At 40.0% G+C, this 19,332-nt stretch overlaps 1 protein-coding gene across 1 annotated transcript in view; it reads right to left on the bottom strand.

The window, feature by feature from the left end:
* Nucleotides 1-19,332, bottom strand: part of CSTPP1 (centriolar satellite-associated tubulin polyglutamylase complex regulator 1) — a 189,515-nt gene that overhangs the window by 91,231 nt on the left and 78,952 nt on the right. The window contains exon 2 of the mRNA XM_065882673.1: nucleotides 16,008-16,138. Within this exon, the coding sequence (XP_065738745.1) occupies nucleotides 16,008-16,138 (131 nt within the window). The remainder of the gene's footprint in view (nucleotides 1-16,007; nucleotides 16,139-19,332) is intronic.

Here is a 19,332-nt window from a genome sequence, read left to right as displayed (position 1 = left end):
AAGGAGATGAAAGGCTTGCACACTGAAAACTATAAAACACTGCTGAATGAAATTCAAGAAGACCTAAATAAATGGAAAGCCTTCCCATGTTCATGGACAGGAAGACTTATCATTGTTAAGATGTCAATACTACCCAAAGCAATCTACAGATACAACACAATTCCTACCAGAATTCCAACAGGTTTTTTGCCACAGAAATAGAGAGCTGATCCTCAAATTCATATGGAATTGCAAGGGGGCCCAAATGGCCAGGACAATCTTGGAAAAGAATAAAGTTGGAGGGTTCAAACTTCCCAACTTTGAAACTCAATACAAAGCCACAGTAATTAGAACAGTATGGAACTGGCATAAGGACAGGCATATAGACCACTTGAACAGAAGAGAGGGCCCAGAAGTAAACCCTCACAGTAAGATCAATTGATTTCCAAGAAGAGGCCAAGGGTACCATTCATTGGGGAAAGGACTGCTCAGAAAGCCTTTCAGTAGTGGTGCTGCGAAAACTAGATATCCTTCTGCAAACGGAAGAAGTTGGGGGACTTCCCTGGTGGTCCAGTGGCTAGGACTCCATGCTTCCACTGCACGTGCCATGCAGTGGGAAAAAAAAGAAAAGAAGAGAAAGAAGTTGGATCCTTACCTCACACCTTATCTAAAAATTAACTCGAAATGGATCAAAGACCTAAACTTAGGAGCTAAAACTATAAAACTCTTAGAAGAAAACAATCCAACGGCTTCTTGACATTGGATTTGGCAATGATTTCATGGATATGACACCAAAAGCACAGGGAACAAAAGAAAAAATAGATAAATTGGACTTCATCAAAACTAAGAACTTTGGTGTATCAAAGGATACTATCAAGAAAGTGAGTAGACAACCTACAGAATAAGAGAACATATTTGCAAATCACATGTCTAATAAGGGATTCATATGCAGATTATGTAAAGATCTCCTACAACTCAACAACAACAACAAACAACACAATTCAAAAAAGTGCAAAGGGCTTAAATAGACATTTCTCCAAAGAAGATATACAAATGGCCAATAAGCACATGAAAAGATATTCAACATCATGAGTCATTAGGGAGATGCAAATCAAAACCACAATGAGATTCCACGTCACACCAATTTGAATGCCTATTATCAAAACAACAAGAAATATCACATGTCGGTGAGGATTGCGAGAAATTGTGCATTGCTGGTGAGAATGTAAAATGGTGTAGCCACTGTGGAAAACAGTATGGCAATTCCTTAAAAAGTTATACATAGAATGATCATATGATCCAGCAATTTCACTCCTAAGTGCATATCCAAGAATCAAAGACAGGGACTCAAACAGATAGTTGTACACCCACGCTTACAGCTGAATTACACACAACAGCCAAAAGGTGGAAACAACCCACGTGTACGTTGACAGGTGAATGGATAAACTAAATACGATATACACACAGTGGCATATTATTCAACTATAGAAAGGAATGAAATTCTGATACACACTACAACATGGATGAACTATGAAAACATCATGCTTAGTGGAATAAGTCAGACACAAAAAGACAAATATTGTATGATTCCACTTATATGTGGTACCTAAAAGAGTCAAACGCATAGAGACAGAAAGTAAAACAGTGGTTATCAGTGGCTGGAAGAGGGGGGAATGGGGAGTTATTATTTTTTTCATTTTAACATCTTTATTGGAGTATAATTGCTTTACAATGGTATGTTAGTTTCAGCTTCACAACAAAATGAATCAGTTATATATATACATATGTTCCCATATCTCTTCCCGCTTGCGCCTCCCCCCCTCCCACCCTCCCTATCCCACTCCTCCAGGCGGTCACAAAGCACTGAGCTGATCTCCCTGTGCTATGCGGCTGCTTCCCACTAGCTATCTACCTTACGTTTGGTAGTGTATATAGGTCCATGCCTCTCTCTCACTTTGTCACAGTTTACCCTTTCCCTTCCCCATAGCCTCAAGTCCATTCTCTAGTAAGTCTGTGTCTTTATTCCTGTTTCACCCCTAGGTTTTTCATGACATTTTTTTCCCCTTAAATTCCATATGTGTTAGCATACGGTATTCGTCTCTCTCTTTCTGACTTACTTCACTCTGTATGACAGACTCTAGGTCTATCCACCTCATTACAAATAGCTCAATTTCGTTTCTTTTTATGGCTGAGTAATATTCCATTGTATATATGTGCCACATCTTCTTTATCCATTCATCCGATGATGGACACTTAGGTTGTTTCCATCTCTGGGCTACTGTAAATAGAGCTGCAATGAACATTTTCGTACATGATTCTTTTTGAATTATGGATTTCTCAGGGTATATGCCCAATAGTGGGATTGCTGGGTCATATGGTAGTTCTATTTGTAGTTTTTTAAGGAACCTCCATACTGTTCTCCACAGTGGCTGTATCAATTTACATTCCCACCAACAGTGTAAGAGGGTTCCCTTTTCTCCACACCCTCTCCAGCATTTATTGTTTCTAGATTTTTTGATGATGGCCATTCTGACTGGTGTGAGATGATATCTCATTGTAGTTTTGATTTGCATTTCTCTAATGATTAGTGATGTTGAGCATTCTTTCATGTGTTTGTTGGCAGTCTGTATATCTTCTTTGGAGAAATGTCTATTTAGGTCTTCTGCCCATTTTTGGATTGGGTTGTTTGTTTTTTTGTTATTAAGCTGCATGAGCTGCTTATAAATTTTGGAGATTCATCCTTTGTCAGTTGCTTCATCTGCAAATATTTTCTCCCATTCTGAGGGTTGTCTTTTGGTCTTCTTTATGGTTTCCTTTGCTGTGCAAAAGCTTTGATGTTTCATTAGGTCCCATTTGTTTACTTTTGTTTTTATTTCCATTTCTCTAGGAGGTGGGTCAAAAAGGACCTTGCTGTGATTTATGTCATAGAGTGTCCTGCCTATGTTTTCCTCTAAGAGTTTGATAGTTTCTGGCCTTACATTTAGGTCTTTAATCCATTTTGAGTTTATTTTTGTGTATGGTGTTAGGGAGTGATCTAATCTCATACTTTTACATGTACCTGTCCAGTTTTCCCAGCACCACTTATTGAAGAGGCTGTCCTTTCTCCTCTGTACATTCCTGCCTCCTTTATCAAAGATAAGGTGACCATATGTGCGTGGGTTTATCTCTGGGCTTTCTATCCTGTTCCATTGATCTATATTTCTGTTTTTGTGCCAGTACCATACTGTCTTGATTACTGTAGCTTTGCAGTATAGTCTGAAGTCAGGAAGCCTGATTCCTCCAGCTCCATTTTTCATTCTCAAGATTGCTTTGGCTATTCGGGGTCTTTTGTGTTTCCATACCAATTGTGAAATTTTTTGTTCTAGTTCTGTGAAAAATGCCAGTGGTAGTTTGATAGGGATTGCATTGAATCTGTAGATTGATTTGGGTAGTAGAGTCATTTTCACAATGTTGATTTTTCCAATACAAGAACATGGTATATCTCTCCATCTATTTGTATCATCTTTAATTTCTTTCATCAGTGTGTTATAATTTTCTGTATACAGGTCTTTTGTCTCCTTAGGTAGGTTTATTCCTAGATATTTTATTCTTTTTGTTGCCATGGTAAATGGGAGTGTTTTCTTGATTTCCCTTTCAGATTTTTCATCCTTAGTATATAGGAATGCCAGAGATTTCTGTGCATTAATTTTGTATCCTGCTACTTTACCAAATTCATTGATTAGCTCTAGTAGTTTTCTGGTAGCATCTTTAGGATTCTCTATGTATAGTATCATGTCATATGCAAAGAGTGACAGCTTTACTTCTTCTTTTCCGATTTGGATTCCTTTTATTTCCTTTTCTTCTCAGATTGCTGTGGCTAAAACTTCCAAAACTATGTTGAATGAGTGGTGAGAGTGGGCAACCTTGTCTTGTTCCTGATCTTACTGGAAATGCTTTCAGTTTTCCACCATTGAGGACGATGTTGGCTGTGGGTTTGTCATATATGGCCTTTATTATGGTGAGGAAAGTTCCCTCTATGCCTACTTTCTGCAGGGTTTTTATCATAAATGGGTGTTGAATTTTGTCAAAAGCTTTTTCTGCATCTATTGAGATGATCATATGGTTTTTCTCCTTCAATTTGTTAATATGGTGTATCACGTTGATTGATTTGCATATATTGAAGAATCCTTGCATTCCTGGAATAAACCCCACTTGATCATGGTGTATGATCCGTTTAATGTGCTGTTGGATTCTGTTTGCTAGTATTTTGTTGAGGATTTTTGCATCTATTGTTCATCAGTGATATTGGCCTGTAGTTTTCTTTCTTTGTGACATCCTTGTCTGGTTTTGGTGTCAGGGTGATGGTGGCCTCGTAGAATGAGTTGGGGAGTGTTCCTCCCTCTGCTATATTTTGGAAGAGTTTGAGAAGTATAGGTGATAGCTCTTCTCTAAATGTTTCATAGAATTCGCCTGTGAAGCCATCTGGTCCTGGGCTTTTGTTTGTTGGAAGATTTTTTTTTTGTTGGAAGATTTTTAATCACAGTTTCAATTTCAGTGCTTGTGATTGGTCTGTTCATATTTTCTATTTCTTCCTGATTCAGTCTTGGCAGCTTGTGCCTTTCTAAGAATTTGTCCATTTCTTCCAGGTTGTCCATTCTATTGGCATAGAGTTGCTTGTAGTAATCTCTCATGATCTTTTTTATTTCTGCAGTGTCAGTTGTTACTTCTCCTTTTTCATTTCTAATTCTATTGATTTGAGTCTTCTCCCTTTTTTTCTTGATGAGTCTGGCTAATGGCTTATCAATTTTGTTTATCCTTTCAAAGAACCAGCTTTTAGTTTTATTGATCTTTGCTATCGTTTCCTTCATTTCTTTTTCATTTATTTCTGATCTGATTTTTATGATTTCTTTCCTTCTGCTAACTTTGGGGTTTTTTTGTTCTTCTCTCTCTAATTGCTTTAGGTGCAAGGTTAGGTTGTTTATTCGAGATGTTTCCTGTTTCTTAAGGTAGGATTGTATTGCTATAAACTTCCCTCTTAGAACTGCTTTTGCTGCATCCCATAGATTTTGAGTCGTTGTGTCTCCATTGTCATTTGTTTCTAGGTATTTTTTGATTTCCTCTTTGATTTCTGCAGTGATCACTTCGTTATTAAGTAGTGTATTGTTTAGCCTCCATGTGTTTGTGTTTTTTTACAGATCTTTTCCTGTAATTGATATCTAGTCTCATAGCGTTGTGGTCGGAAAAGATACTTGATACAATTTCAATTTTCTTAAATTTACCAAGGCTTGATTTGTGACCCAAGATATGATCTATCCTGGAGAATGTTCCATGAGCACTTGAGAAAAATGTGTATTCTGTTGTTTTTGGATGGATTGTCCTATAAATATCAATTAAGTCCATCTTGTTTAATGTATCATTTAAAGCTTGTGTTTCCTTATTTATTTTCAGTTTGGATGATCTGTCCATTGGTGAAAGTGGGGTGTTAAAGTCCCCTACTATGAATGTGTTACTGTCAATTTCCCCTTTTATGGCTGTCAGTATTTGCCTTATGTATTGAGGTGCTCCTATGTTGGGTGCATAAATATTTACAATTGTTATATCTTCTTCTTGGATCAATCCCTTGATCATTATGTAGTGTCCTTCTTTGTCTCTTCTAATAGTCTTTATTTTAAAGTCTATTTTGTCTGATATGAGAATTGCTACTACAGCTTTCTTTTGGTTTCTATTTGCATGAAATACCTTTTTCCATCCCCTTACTTTCAGTCTGTATGTGTCTCTAGGTCTGAAGTGGGTCTCTTGTAGACAGCAAATATATGCGTCTTGTTTTTGTATCCATTCAGCCAATCTGTGTCTTTTGGTGGGAGCATTTAATCCATTTACATTTAAGGTAATTATCGATATGTGTGTTCCCATTCCCATTTTCTTAATTGTTTTGGGTTCGTTATTGTAGGTCTTTTCCTTCTTTTGTGTTTCTTGCCTAGAGAATTTCCTTTAGCAGTTGTAGAGCTGGTTTGGTGGTGCTGAACTCTCTCAGCTTTTGCTTGTCTGTAAAGGTTTTAATTTCTCCATCAAATCTGAATGAGATCCTTGCTGGGTAGAGTAATCTTGGTTGCAGGTTTTTCTCCTTCAACACTTTCAATATGTCCTGCCACTCCCTTCTGGCTTGCAGAGTTTCTGCTGAAAGATCAGCTGTTAACCTTATGGGGATTCCCTTGTGTGTTATTTGTTGTTTTTTCCCTTGCTGCTTTTAATATGTTTTCTTTGTATTTAATTTTTGACAGTTTGATTAATATGTGTCTTGGCATATTTCTCCTTGGATTTATCCTGTATGGGACTCTCTGTGCTTCCTGGACTTGATTAACTATTTCCTTTCCCATATTAGGGAAGTTTTCAACTATAATCTCTTCAAATATTTTCTCAGTCCGTTTCTTTTTCTCTTCTTCTTCTGGAACCCCTATAATTCGAATGTTGGTGCGTTTAATGTTGTCCCAGAGGTCTCTGAGACTGTCCTCAGTTCTTTTCATTCTTTTTTCTTTATTCTGCTCTGCATTAGTTATTTCCACTATGTTATCTTCCAGGTCACTTATCTGTTCTTCTGCCTCAGTTATTCTGCTATTGATCCCTTCTAGAGTATTTTTCATTTCATTTATTGTGTTGTTCATCATTGTTTGTTTCATCTTTAGTTCTTCTAGGTCCTTTTTAACTGTTTCTTGCATTTTGTCTATTCTATTTCCAAGATTTTGGATCATCTTTACTATCATTATTCTGAATTCTTTTTCAGGTAGACTGCCTATTTCCTATTCATTTGTTAGGTCTGGTGGGTTTTTATCTTGCTCCTTCATCTGCTGTGTGTTTTTCTGTCTTTTCATTTTGCTTATCTTACTGTGTTTGGGGTCTCCTTTTTGCAGGCTGCAGGTTCGTAGTTCCTGTTGTTTTTTGTGTCTGTCCCCAGTGGCTAAGGTTGGTTCAGTGAGTTGTGTAGGCTTCCTGGTGGAGGGGACTAGTGCCTGTGTTCTGGTGGATGAGGCTGGATCTTGTCTTTCTGGTGGGCAGGTCCACATCTGGTGGTGTGTTTTGGGGTATCTGTAGACTTATTATGATTTTGGGCAGCCTCTCTGTTAATGGGTGGGGTTGTGTTCCTGTCTTGCTAGTTGTTTGGCATAGGATGTCCAGCACTGTAGCTTGCTGGTCGTTGAGTGAAGCTGGGTGCTGGCGTTGAGATGGAGATCTCTGGGAGATTTTTGCCGTTTGATATTATGTGCAGCTGGCAGGCCTCTTGTGGACCAGTGTCCTGAAGTTCGCTCTCCCACCTCAGAGGCACAGCACTAACTCCTGGCTGCAGCACCAAGAGCCTTTCATCCACACCGCTCCTTAATTTGGGATGATTCGTTGTCTATTCATGTATTCCACAGATGCAGGGTACATCAAGTTGATTGTGGAGCTTTAATCCGCTGCTTCTGAGGCTGCTGGGAGAGATTTCCCTTTCTCTTCTTTGTTCTCACAGCTCCCAGGGGCTCAGCTTTGGATTTGGCCCTGCCTGTGCGTGTAGGTCGCCGGAGGGCGTCTGTTCCTTGCTCAGACAGGACGGGGTTAAAGGAGCCGCTGATTCGGAGGCTCTGGCTCACTCAGGCCGGGGGGTAGGGAGGATCACGGAGTGCGGGGGGGGGGGGGGGGGGGGGGGGGGGGGCAGGCCTGCAGCGGCAGAGGCTGGCGTGACGTTGCTAGCCTGAGGCGCACCGTGCGTTCTCCCGGGGGAGTTGTCCCTGGATCCCGGAGCCGGCTCCCCGGAAGGGGGTGTGGATAGTGACCTGTGTTCGCACACACGCTTCTCGGTGGCGGCAGCACCGACCTTAGCGTCTCATGTCTGTCTCTGGGGTCCGCACTTTTAGCCGCGGCTCCCGCCCGTCTCTGGAGCTCCCTTAAGCAGCGTTCTTAATCCCCTCTCCTCGTGCACCAGGAAACAAAGGGGGAAGAAAAAGTCTCTTGCCTTTTCGGCAGGTGCAGACTTTTCCCCGGACTCCCTCCCGGCTAGCCGCGGTCCACTAACGCCCTGCAGGCTGTGTTCACGCGGCCAACCTCAGTCCTCTCCCGGTGCTCCGACCGAAGCCCGAGCCTCAGCTCCCAGCCCCGCCCGCCCCGGCGGGTGAGCAGACAAGCCTCTCGGCTGGTGAGTGCCGGTCGGTCCTGATCCTCTGTGCGGGAATCTCTCCGCTTTGCCCTCCGCACCCCTGTTGCTGTGCTCTCCTCCGCGGCTCCGAAGCTCCCCCACTCCGCCACCTGCAGTCTCCGCCCGTGAAGGGGCTTCCTAGTGTGTGGCCACTTTTCCTCCTTCACAGCTCCTTCCCGCTGGTGCAGGACCCGTCCCTATCCTTTTGTCTCTGTTTATTTTTTTCTTTCGCCCTAACCAGGTACGTGGGAGGTTCCTTGCCTTTTGGGAGGTCTGAGGTCTTCTGCCAGCGTTCAGTAGGTGCTCCGTAGGAGTTGTTCCACGCGTAGATGTATTTCTGGTGTATCTGTGGGGAGGAAGGTGACCTCCGCGTCTTACTCTTCCGCCATCTTCCCGGAAGTCTCGGGAGTTATTTTTTTAACGGGTAAAATGCTTCAATGTGGGAAGATGAAAAAAGGGAGATAGATACTGGTGATGGTTTTAAAACAATGTGCATATAGTTAATACCACTGAACTGTATGTACACTTAAAATGGTAAATTTTATGTTATTTATATTTTACCACCAAAAAAAGATTTCTCAATTTAAAAAGTGGTTAGAATAGCAAATTTTATGTAATGTATATTTTACTGTAAAAAAGGGAATATTAAAAAAAAACCTAGATTTAGTTTCAAGATGAGAGGACTTTAAGGTCACTTCTAATTATAAAAAATTTTTGAGACATCATGATAACAAGAAGAGAGAAAGAGCATCTAGTTGAGGAATAAGAACCTGACTCCTTGTTCTGAATTATGAGTGTAACCTTACCTTTCAAGTGGTTATAAATGGACCCAGAAGTTCTAGCAATGATAGCAAACTCAAATGCCTATAGAGGCCAAGCAGGAAACGTAAGCAGGTGAAGCAAGGCAGCTGGGGATGGTGGTAAATCTGAGTCTACGTGCCCTGTCTAAAGAGAGCAGCTGTACCTCCGTCCTGGCGGTAAATCTGAGTCTACATACCCTGTCTAAAGAGAGCAGCTGCACCTCCGCCCTGGCAAACTGTCTTCTTGTTAGAATGTCGTCATGGTATTGGGAGGACTTTCCATTTTTAAGTGAAATTGAATTGAGATTTTTATGTTAAATGTTGGCATCAAATTAAAAATAGGTATTTCTAACACCGCAAACCAAGAAAACATATCTGCAGGCCAAGGCACGTGCAGTCAGCTGACCACTCGTTTGTGATCTCTTTCATAGCATAAAGGCTGGACTGGAATACAAAAGAAGGAAAGGAAGTACTACTAATCAGATCCTCACCAATGTTTAAAGTTTGCGGGACTTCCCTGGTGGTCCAGTGGTTAAGAGTCCGCCTTCCAACACAGGGGACGTGGGTTTGATCCCTGGTTGGGGAACTAAGATCTCACATGCCATGGGGCAACTAAGCCTGCATGCCACAACTACTGAGCCCGCACCTCAACAAAGGACCCCGCATGCCGCAACGAAGATCCCACATGCTGCAACTAAGACCCAACGAAGCCAAATAAATAAATAAATAAAATAAATATTAAAAAAAATTAAGTTTGCATAAAGATCATGATCTAAATCTTTCTAATCCTTGTTTAGAATCACCAGTGTGTATTGAATATTGTTTTAATTAGGTGTCATTTAAAATAGTACAGCTTTGAATGGGTCAGTTTTTAGTGGGGCACTTAGAACATGAAGTTTAGTGCCTTGCATATACTAGGTGGTCAATAAGTGGTAGCTACTATTATTTTAAAACAAGGCTCCTACACAATATTGAAAAGTTAGTGTAAAACAGATTTTCAAAACCAACCCTACACCCAATAGAAGAAACGATAATATAACCCATTCAAAACTCTATCCTCTTGGGTTTCCCTGGTGGCGCAGCGGTTGAGAGTCCGCCTGCCGATGCAGGGGACACGGGTTCGTGCCCCGGTCTGGGAAGATCCCACATGCCGCGGAGCGGCTGGGCCCGTGAGCCATGGCCGCTGAGCCTGCGTGTCCGGAGCCTGTGCTCCACAACGGGAGAGGCCACAGCAGTGAGAGGCCCGCGTACCGCAAAAAAAAAAAAAAAAAAAAGAATCTATCCTCTTGTAGTGATTGGGAAATGGTGAGCCTTCATATTAAATAACAAATCATTTACAGATGTTGGGTGCTAGGAATAGTTATTGGCAAAACAAGGTTCTTGCCCTCATAAAGGTTACAATTTAATAAGGGAGATGGACATTAAGTAAAGAGCCATTCCAAAAATATTTAGTCAGAAACTGTAATAAATGATGACTGAAAATTACAGGATGCTTTGAAAAGAGTAATGAAAGGATTTAATTCAGATGAGGAAGGGTCATAGGGAAGACCCCTTTAAGGAGCTGACCTTTAAACTAAGACCTTAAAGGGTAAAGAGAGGTCAGCAGCCTAAGGGTATTATGTATGGAGGGTGAGGAGGGTTGGGTGGGAGAGGAGGTTGTGAGGAAAGCATTCCAGGAATGCTTGTGTGACATGTGTGACACCTCCAAATAACCAAAATAGAAAAAAGGAAAAATTAAATAGAGGGGGGACTTCCCTCGTGGCACAGTGGTTAAGAATCCACCTGCCAATGAAGGGGACATTGGTTTGAGCCCTGGTCCGGGAAGATCCCACGTGCCACGGAGCAACTAAGCCCATGAGCCACAACTACTGAGCCTGCGCTCTAGAGCCCGCAAGACACAACTACTGAGGCTGAGAGCCACAACTACTGAAGTCCACGTGCCTAGAGCCCGTGCTTCACAACAAGAGAAGCCACCACAATGAGAAGCCCGTGCACCACAACAAAAGAGTAGCCCCCGCTCACGGCAACTAGAGAAAGCCCGCGTGCAGCAACGAAGATGCAACACAGCCAAAAAAAAAAAAAAAATTAGAGGGAAAGATTAAAGTTATTGCAGGTAGAGAGGGGACAGATTTGAGGGGACATCAATTGTCAATGTTCTCCCTGGAGAAAAGATTCTGAAGAAAGAAGTAAAAATGAAAAAATAAGAGAAAATTAGGAATAGAGAAGAAATAAGTAAAATGGGAGCTAGGAAACAGGAACTTGAGGTTGAAGAAATTATTTGTTTATTTATTTAACCTGGCCACATCAGGTTTCCGGGGAAAGTGATGAGAGGTGAAGCACTGGTGGGAACAAGTGGAGAGAACCAGCTGCTAGAGGAGACCTCAGGAGTGAAGAGATCACACTGAAGGATTTTTGTTTGTTTGTTTAAAAAATTACAAAGGAGGGCTTCCTTGGTGGCGCAGTGGTTGAGAGTCCACCTGCTGATGCAGGGGACACGGGTTCATGCCCCGGTCCAGGAAGATCCCACATGCTGTGGAGCGGCTGGGCCCATGAGCCATGGCCGCTGAGCCTGCACGTCCGGAGCCTGTGCTCCGCAACGGGAGAGGCCACAACAGTGAGAGGCCTGCGTACAGAAAAAAAAAAAAAAAAAAAGTGGCCTTTGTGAAGACAAGTTTGAATATGAGCTGTGCTACTTATAAACTATATAGCCTGTGCAAGTCACTTAACTTCTCTCTCAGTTTCTTTATGTATAAAACAGGATAATAATCACACCAACTCATGTTTGTTTTGTGAATGAAATGAATGATGTATAGCATTTTGCTCAGTGGCTGGCACAATAAGCATTCAGCATCATTTTCTGTTGCCACATTGTTCTTACCATTTTCCAAAGGAACCATGATGTTTCATGTCATCATACTTTCAAAAATCTTGTTTTTTCTTTTCAGAATGTACTCCTTCTTTGCTTAACAGCTTTCTACTACTCCAAGATCCATCCTAATTGTCTTTACTTCTTTAGAGCCTTCCCCAACTTCTGCAGGAAGAACTATTTCTTTCCTTGTGCTATTACTGACTCATACAGGCTTTACTAATCACTTATACTCTAAGGAAACTACTTCTAGGCTACTCTGTTTCTTCTCCCAGAATGTGAGCTCTTTGAGGGCAAGCATTGTCATTTACTTATCTGTATTTCCAGCATTTCATACACTCTCTGATGGAGAACACATTACACACTAAAAACATAATACTGTCTCAAGTCAGCTCTCTGGCTTCTTTGTCATTCATTGGTCACACACTTACAGGTGTGTGACCTAGACCAGTTATTTAACTTTCAAAATCTCAGTTTTATTTTCTGTGCAAAGGAGATAATAAAAGTATCTACCTGATACACAGGATTAGAAAAATGAGATAATCTACACAGGAAGCACTTAATAAATATTAACTGCTATTATTATCATTATTTTCATTTCTGATGCTGTATTTTATGTCTAGAAATTCCATTTAGATCTTTCTAATATCTTCCACTTATCTCCTAATCATATTCATATTTTCCTTTACATACTTGAGCATATCTATATGACTTAAAATAACTGTCTAAAGGTCCTTGCTAGCTAATTCCCCCATCTCTGTCTTTTCTGAGTCTGTGTTTCTATTGACTTATTTTTCTCCTGCTTATGGGTCATATCTTCCTGCTTCCTGTAATTTTTAGTTGGATGCCAGACTTTGTGAATTTTATGTTGTTGAGTGCTGGATTTTGTTGAATTCCTTTAAGGAGTATTGAATTTTGTTCTGGTATATGCAGTTACTTGCAGATCAGTTTAATGCTTAAGCTACTGAGGACTCTATCCAATGCCCAGTGTATTTTGAGGTTTCTCTCAAAATAGAAGAAACTAGCCTTGTGAGTACTCCAGGAATTGTCTGGCCTACTGTTTTCTAGTGGTTCTTTTTCCAACCCACACACGTGCAGAGTTTGTAGTCAAAGACTCAAATACCTCCTTGCAGCTCTCTGGAGCTAAGTGAGCAATGCCCTTCTCTCTGGTACTTGGCCTTGCAAATACTGGCCACCTTGGCCTCCCTAAACCCCAGCCTCTGCCTCTTCAACTCAGTAAGACCACCAAGCTCTTTGATGATCTCCCTGTACTGTCACTTGGTAACTGCCTCTCAGGGACCATAGTTCCACACTGACTGTTGGTCCAATGTCTGAAACAGTTGTTTCAGATACTTTGTCTGATTTTCTAGTTGTTTATAGCAGGAGGACAATTCCCTTAGTATCATTATTTTATTAAATGAAATATATATATTCACTGGTAAAAGCACAAAGCTCAAAACTAAATTCTCATAAACTGAAAATAAACTGTGGACAAAAGCTCTTTTGAGCCAATATCCCTAAATAGAAGTAGAGATTTACTTCAAGGGAATTTCAATCTTTGCCAACTTGGAAAATTTAGATTAATATTTCTGTATTGAAAAAAATACCAAAGTGAGAAGTTGAATTTTAAAGGCTTAATACATTTGAGTAGATCCTTTTGCTTCCAAGAGTCTAAAGTTGTCTAGATAGCAAGAGACTCACGACAGTTTTCATGAGGTTATTTGAAATTCAGACACAGGGAAATTAGCATCATTCAATACTCAGTCATGCAGGAATGACATCGTATCTCTGTACTTGCTAAAAACTGGGATAAAAGATTTCATGCCAGAAGGGATCAAGGTCCTTAGTTTTCTACAGGTGGCTTCACTTTTAGATATGTTACGCTGGAACCCAGCTCATCTTTTGCCTCCTCCCAGAAGAGATAGTTTCCTCTTGATAATGCTACAATATGTACATGATGTTCTAAGGAAGTTATCTGCAGGAGAACAATATAATAGCAGCTCCATTGAGTAGGTGTCTGGTACTTGGCATTCTAATTGAAAAAATGGGACTTAATAAATACTTTCCTTTGGAATCTTGCCTCTGAGTGTTTTTGCTCATTCTGGATTAAAACTGGAGACTGACACATTCTGGGACTGAAAGATGTTCTGAAGTTTCCTGGAGGAAACTGAGAATATATTAAAACTATTTAACCAAAGATCTTAGGATCACCTAGACGCAAATGTTGCATTTGGTATTTAAGAAATCAGAGACTGTCTGATTAAGAAGCATGACAATAAATATCCAGCATAAAATCTAGGTCCTACTGGTGGCACAGGAGAAATAGGGAGAGCTTGGAGCTGCTTCCTCTCAGCAGCTGGATGAATCATTGGCAGCTGCTATAAGAAAGATAAAGAAAACCACATCTGCTTAGAGTCCACCACTATATGGATCCCTTGTGATAATAAATATATTACTGAAGAGGCCCCACTTGTAAGTCATGAAAAGAATTAAGGATATCTGAAGATTATTTTCCATAGTTATCTCCATGTGCTATTTCACAGAAACCAGCTCTAGCTATATGCACCATTCTTTGATAGAATGAGTATTTAATATATATTTGCTGACTGGTTAAGGGACAGAGAAAGGATTAGGAAAGACAGGTTCTGATGAAATAGTACAAAATTCATCTATACACTCACAGCTCCCAGTTTTGTTTATGTGGAGACCAACAAGATAGTTTTTCTGAGCTAGTTCACTTAAAATTGAGTTCACACTGATTTTCGACTACTAGTCATATATTTTGTAAAGAAGATGATGCTATTCTCAATACACTTGCACAATAGTGTAATTGAGATGGATGATCTCTAGAGTTACATGTCAATAGTAGAAAAAGCATATTAGTAAATCTGGGTTCTATTTCCAAATTTGCTACGGTGCAATCCTTCTGCAAGTTACACAATTTTGTTATTTATAAAATGGGCACGGGGCTTCCCTGGTGGCGCAGTGGTTGAGAATCTGCCTGCTAATGCAGGGGACACGGGTTCGAGCCCTGGTCTGGGAGGATCCCACATGCTGTGGAGCAACTAGGCCCGTGAGCCACAACTACTGAGCCTGCGCATCTGGAGCCTGTGCTCCACAACAAGAGAGGCTGCGACAGTGAGAGGCCTGCGCACCGCGATGAAGAGTGGCCCCCGCTTGCCACAACTAGAGAAAGCCCTCGCACAGAAACGAAGACCCAGCACAGCAAAAATAAATTAATTAATTAATAAACTCCTACCCCCGACATCTTCTTAAAATAAATAAATAAATAAATAAAATGGGCACAATAATATCTACCATACCTATTTCTTAGGATAGTAAAATGATCTAATCAGAAACTAGGTAGAAGGAGTTTTAGCAAAAAAGTTTCAGTAGCTATATATAAAGTAGCAGTAGCATCAGTTAGAGCAGGGTAGGGGATCCTGCAAATTCAATGAAAGCAGGGAGCATACCTATTTTCTTACTATAACCCCAGCACCAGGTACATGGTAAGTCTACCAGATATATTTGTTGAATGAATGAGGAAATAGTTTAGGCCTTCCTCTACTTTAAGTTAGGTTTACTATAGAAACTGTCAAAGATAGTCAATACTTATTTGGAAAAACATAATATGAAGATGGGAATAAGAACAGGCCTTTGAAAACAGACGTGAACAAAGGTTTTGATGTAGAGACTCTATATCTGAACATTTTGGAGCAATTTAATCTATTTTAATATTCTGAATGTAAGAATTGAGTGCCATTTTTTTAAAAGAAGCTCTCAGTAAGGGTCTTTCACCCTTCATATCACCAAAATAAAGTCTCAGTAAACACATTTTTGATCAGTGTATTTTTTAATATTTTCCTTGGGTTATAATCATAAGATGCTGAACCAACAATATGCAAATTGATCCTAAGTTTCATTTGTTATAAAATGGGAATTATATTATCTACCACAGAGAGACGTTGGGAAGATTAAATGAATTACTGCACATAGATCTCAGAGTTACACTTGGATCTTAATAAGTGCTTCAGTGACAGTGATGGTGATGGTGATAATAATATTGATGGCAGTATCTCTGACACAAGACAGATAGCTCCTTAAAAGGTGTTCCTAGAGCCTTGAAGAGTATGCACTAAAACAGTATTTATACTGAGCAAAAGAAAGAAGTTTGGAGGGAATAAAGAAGGCAAGAAAAGAATTTGGGAAGACTTACCGCCATTTTTGCCTACAGTTCGGAAGCATCTCCAGAAGGCCCGTAAGAATGATGCCCTATTGTGAGGGGTGGCTTGGATGAAGCTGAATTCCCGAAAAAGAATGTGAGTTCCCTGACATACACTGTTAAAACTGCAAAGAGAAAAATCAAGGAATTATCATTAGATGGAGAGTTACAGAAGGCTGGAATTAGAATGAAAAGTCAAGAATATATAGAACAACTGCCCAAAAGGAGAAAAATCTTTTTTTCTCCAAAATAACTCTGAACTATAGACTAGACCAAGTCCTTCTATGAGGAATTCTCTTCACATAACTATATCTCTTTGAAAGCTCTTGGAGTCCAATTCCTCTGAGTGCTTCCCACCTCCTACACACACACACAAACACACACACATGCTGAGGAAGTTTTAATCAGTCATTAGAGCATCTCATATAGTGGGAAATCTTTGTCTTTAGCTGGATGACACTGGCACTCATATCTTTTTGGAGAATACTTCTCCCTCTACCCCACTTGAAATTTATGTTTCCTTAAAGATATTCTTTTTGTATTCTCTCTGACCTATATCAGCTGTCTTAAGAACAACATGGCTTATGGGAACATAACTGGATTGTCTGTTCCAGTTTGGGGGTGGTGGTGTACACCTCTCTGACAATAAGGTTAGAGGAAAATCCATGTGCCAAAGGATATAAAAGGTTCCAGACAGACACTAAAGGCAAATAAGAAAAACAAGGGTAGAATGCGGCCCCTGAATGAGAGTATGAAGTAAAGCCCTAGGGCCCAAGTGAGTCATTGTTTAAGCTGGGCTGGGGAAGGGGAAAAAATATACTCCATTGCCTTTGGGTTCTTCTGCCAAAGAAATAAAGTCTGTAGAGCCTGATGTAATCTAAAAATGGAAAATCCACCAAAGCATAGGCAATTATCCAGTAATCATCACTACCAAAGGCAGACTTCTGGTTCCAGAAAACTCCTAAAGTCCCTGACAAGTAAATCATGAGTGGAAAATATGTTAATCTTTGTAGAGAAGCAGACATTAAACTGAAGATGGCAAGCAACAGAGGGATAGTGGTAATCCCAAATGTCACTTTTCATTTGTTTAGCATTTAAAGGGGGAAAAAATTCTGAATCTCTGAATTGAAAAGGAAAAAATTTCAGGAGCCATCTAATCCATTTTCCTTTTCCCTGACCAAGTTCAGAGGGAAGTGTTTAACCTGTCTTCAACATAGAGTATATTATCACTTAGGATAAAATTAGCCTCCTTCTGTCAATATTAACAACACTGTATGAAAAAGTGAATTACATACCCTTCTTCCCCCATGGAAAACTAGCATACAAATCTAAGATACTATGAGAAAGTATGAGGCAAAGAATTAGAAGAAAGATTTTAAAAAAGCAACGAAAGTGTTAACCTAATTACGCAGTTTGCAGTGCTGTTGTGTTGAGTAAAGGAAAATGAAAAATAAAGCAAATGAGCTGTTACAGGTAAATGGAGCAGGCCACATTTCTAGCAAATGAAGTCTAGCAAATGATAACATTCTAGCCTAAATTTATGAAGCTACCCAGTAAAAAATTAGTCCCAAAGTGTGCTACACAACCCCCAGGGGAAAAATGCTGGTGTCTAGGTCATGGTCTAGGCTGTAAAGGAACTAATACTAGTGAAATTATATCCTTAGTGTAGCTTTTAAAAAATATCTTCTTTTAAGCTAGGGAGTAATTTATTCATTGAAGAATCTAGCTGAGCCTCATTGTATAGATGAATAGAATATACATAAGAATTTATAAAATAGGAATTTTATACAACAAACTGATAGGGCAAAGTCTTACAATACTGAATATAAAAAGACATAATTGTATTTACACTACTGCCTTTAGATAATTCATACCAATAAAATTCATATTTAATTAAAAATAAAAATAATTAGAGATGTTTGATTAGTATGGAGATAATCAGATGATCAGTCGATCATGTAGCTGATCAGTATGGAGATCAGAATCACTATCTAAAGAGTTAACAGACAATCTTAGTATAACCAGGGAAATCCTTTTAGATAAGATGGCTGTAAAGAAAAAGCAGAAAATGCGCTTGCTCAAAGCTTTACTGTTTCTCTTCAACCTGAAATCTCTTTTTCCTACCTCCATCTCTTAAAATTCTATCCATGTCAAATACCATGTTTTGCATGAAATCTTTTCCTGATTCCTCCCACCACAGCCCATTCCCATCATATCTCACTTATAACTCTCTAATGGTACTCACAATTTTGCTGCCTTGTTTTAAAGTTACTGGATGTATTTCCTCTATTAGATTCTATACAGTAATCAATTAGGCTGTACTCATCTTTGTCTCCATTGCATTACCTAACACATAGTAGATACTGCTCCATAAATGTCTGTGGTAGTTGATTTAGAAAGAAAAGAAAAAAACAGATGAATAACACCAGGCAGAAAGTATCAGGATTTATGTTTGTAACTAGCCATACTAGTGATACTGAAAGTCAAATTTCTACCATCTTTTTAAAAGTCCAGGACTTTGGTCTGATATTAGTATTGTAATACTGCAATACCAGCTTTTTTTTTTTATTATTAGTATTTGCCTGGCATATCTTTTTCTATGCTTTTAATTTCAATCTTTTTGGGTAATTTTTAAAAGATACTTCTTGGGCTTCCCTGGTGGCGCAGTGGTTAAGAATCCGCCTGTCAATGCAGGGGACACAGGTTCGAGCCCCGGTCTGGGAAGATCCCACATGCCGCAGAGCAGCTAAGCCCGTGTGCCACAACTACTGACCCTGCGCTCTAGAGCCCATGAACCACTACTGAACCCGCATGCCACAACTACTGAAGCCTGTGTGCCTAGAGCCCATGCTCCACAAGAGAAGCCACTGAAATGAGAAGCCCGCACACCGCAACGAAGAGTGGCCCCCTCTTGCCGCAACTAGAGGAGGCCCATGTGCAGCAACGAAGACCCAACGCAGCCAAAAATAAATAAATAAATTAATTAAAAAAAAAAAAAAGATACTTCTCTTGTGAGTGCTGCACAGCTGGATTTGGTTTTTTACCCAATCTTACATTCTCTGTATTTTAGTAAGCTTTTTATATATTTGATTAATTTCTGCCATCTTATTTTGTCTTTTTATTTTTTAATTAATTAATTTATTTATTTTTGGCTGCATTGGGTCTTTGTTGCTGCACGCGGACTTTCTCTAGTTGCGGTGAGCAGGGGCTACTCTTTGTTGTGGATGCTTCTCATCGCAGTGGCTTTTCTTGTTGCGGAATACAGGCTCTAGGTGCGCAGGCTTCAGTAGTTGTGGTTCGCAGGCTCAGTAGTTGTGGC

The sequence above is a fragment of the Phocoena phocoena genome, chromosome 8 (assembly GCF_963924675.1).
Source record: "Phocoena phocoena chromosome 8, mPhoPho1.1, whole genome shotgun sequence".
In the NCBI taxonomy this organism is placed as follows: domain Eukaryota; kingdom Metazoa; phylum Chordata; class Mammalia; order Artiodactyla; family Phocoenidae; genus Phocoena; species Phocoena phocoena.
Note: the sequence above shows the minus strand (reverse complement) of the source record. Positions and strands in the feature narration are given on the sequence as shown.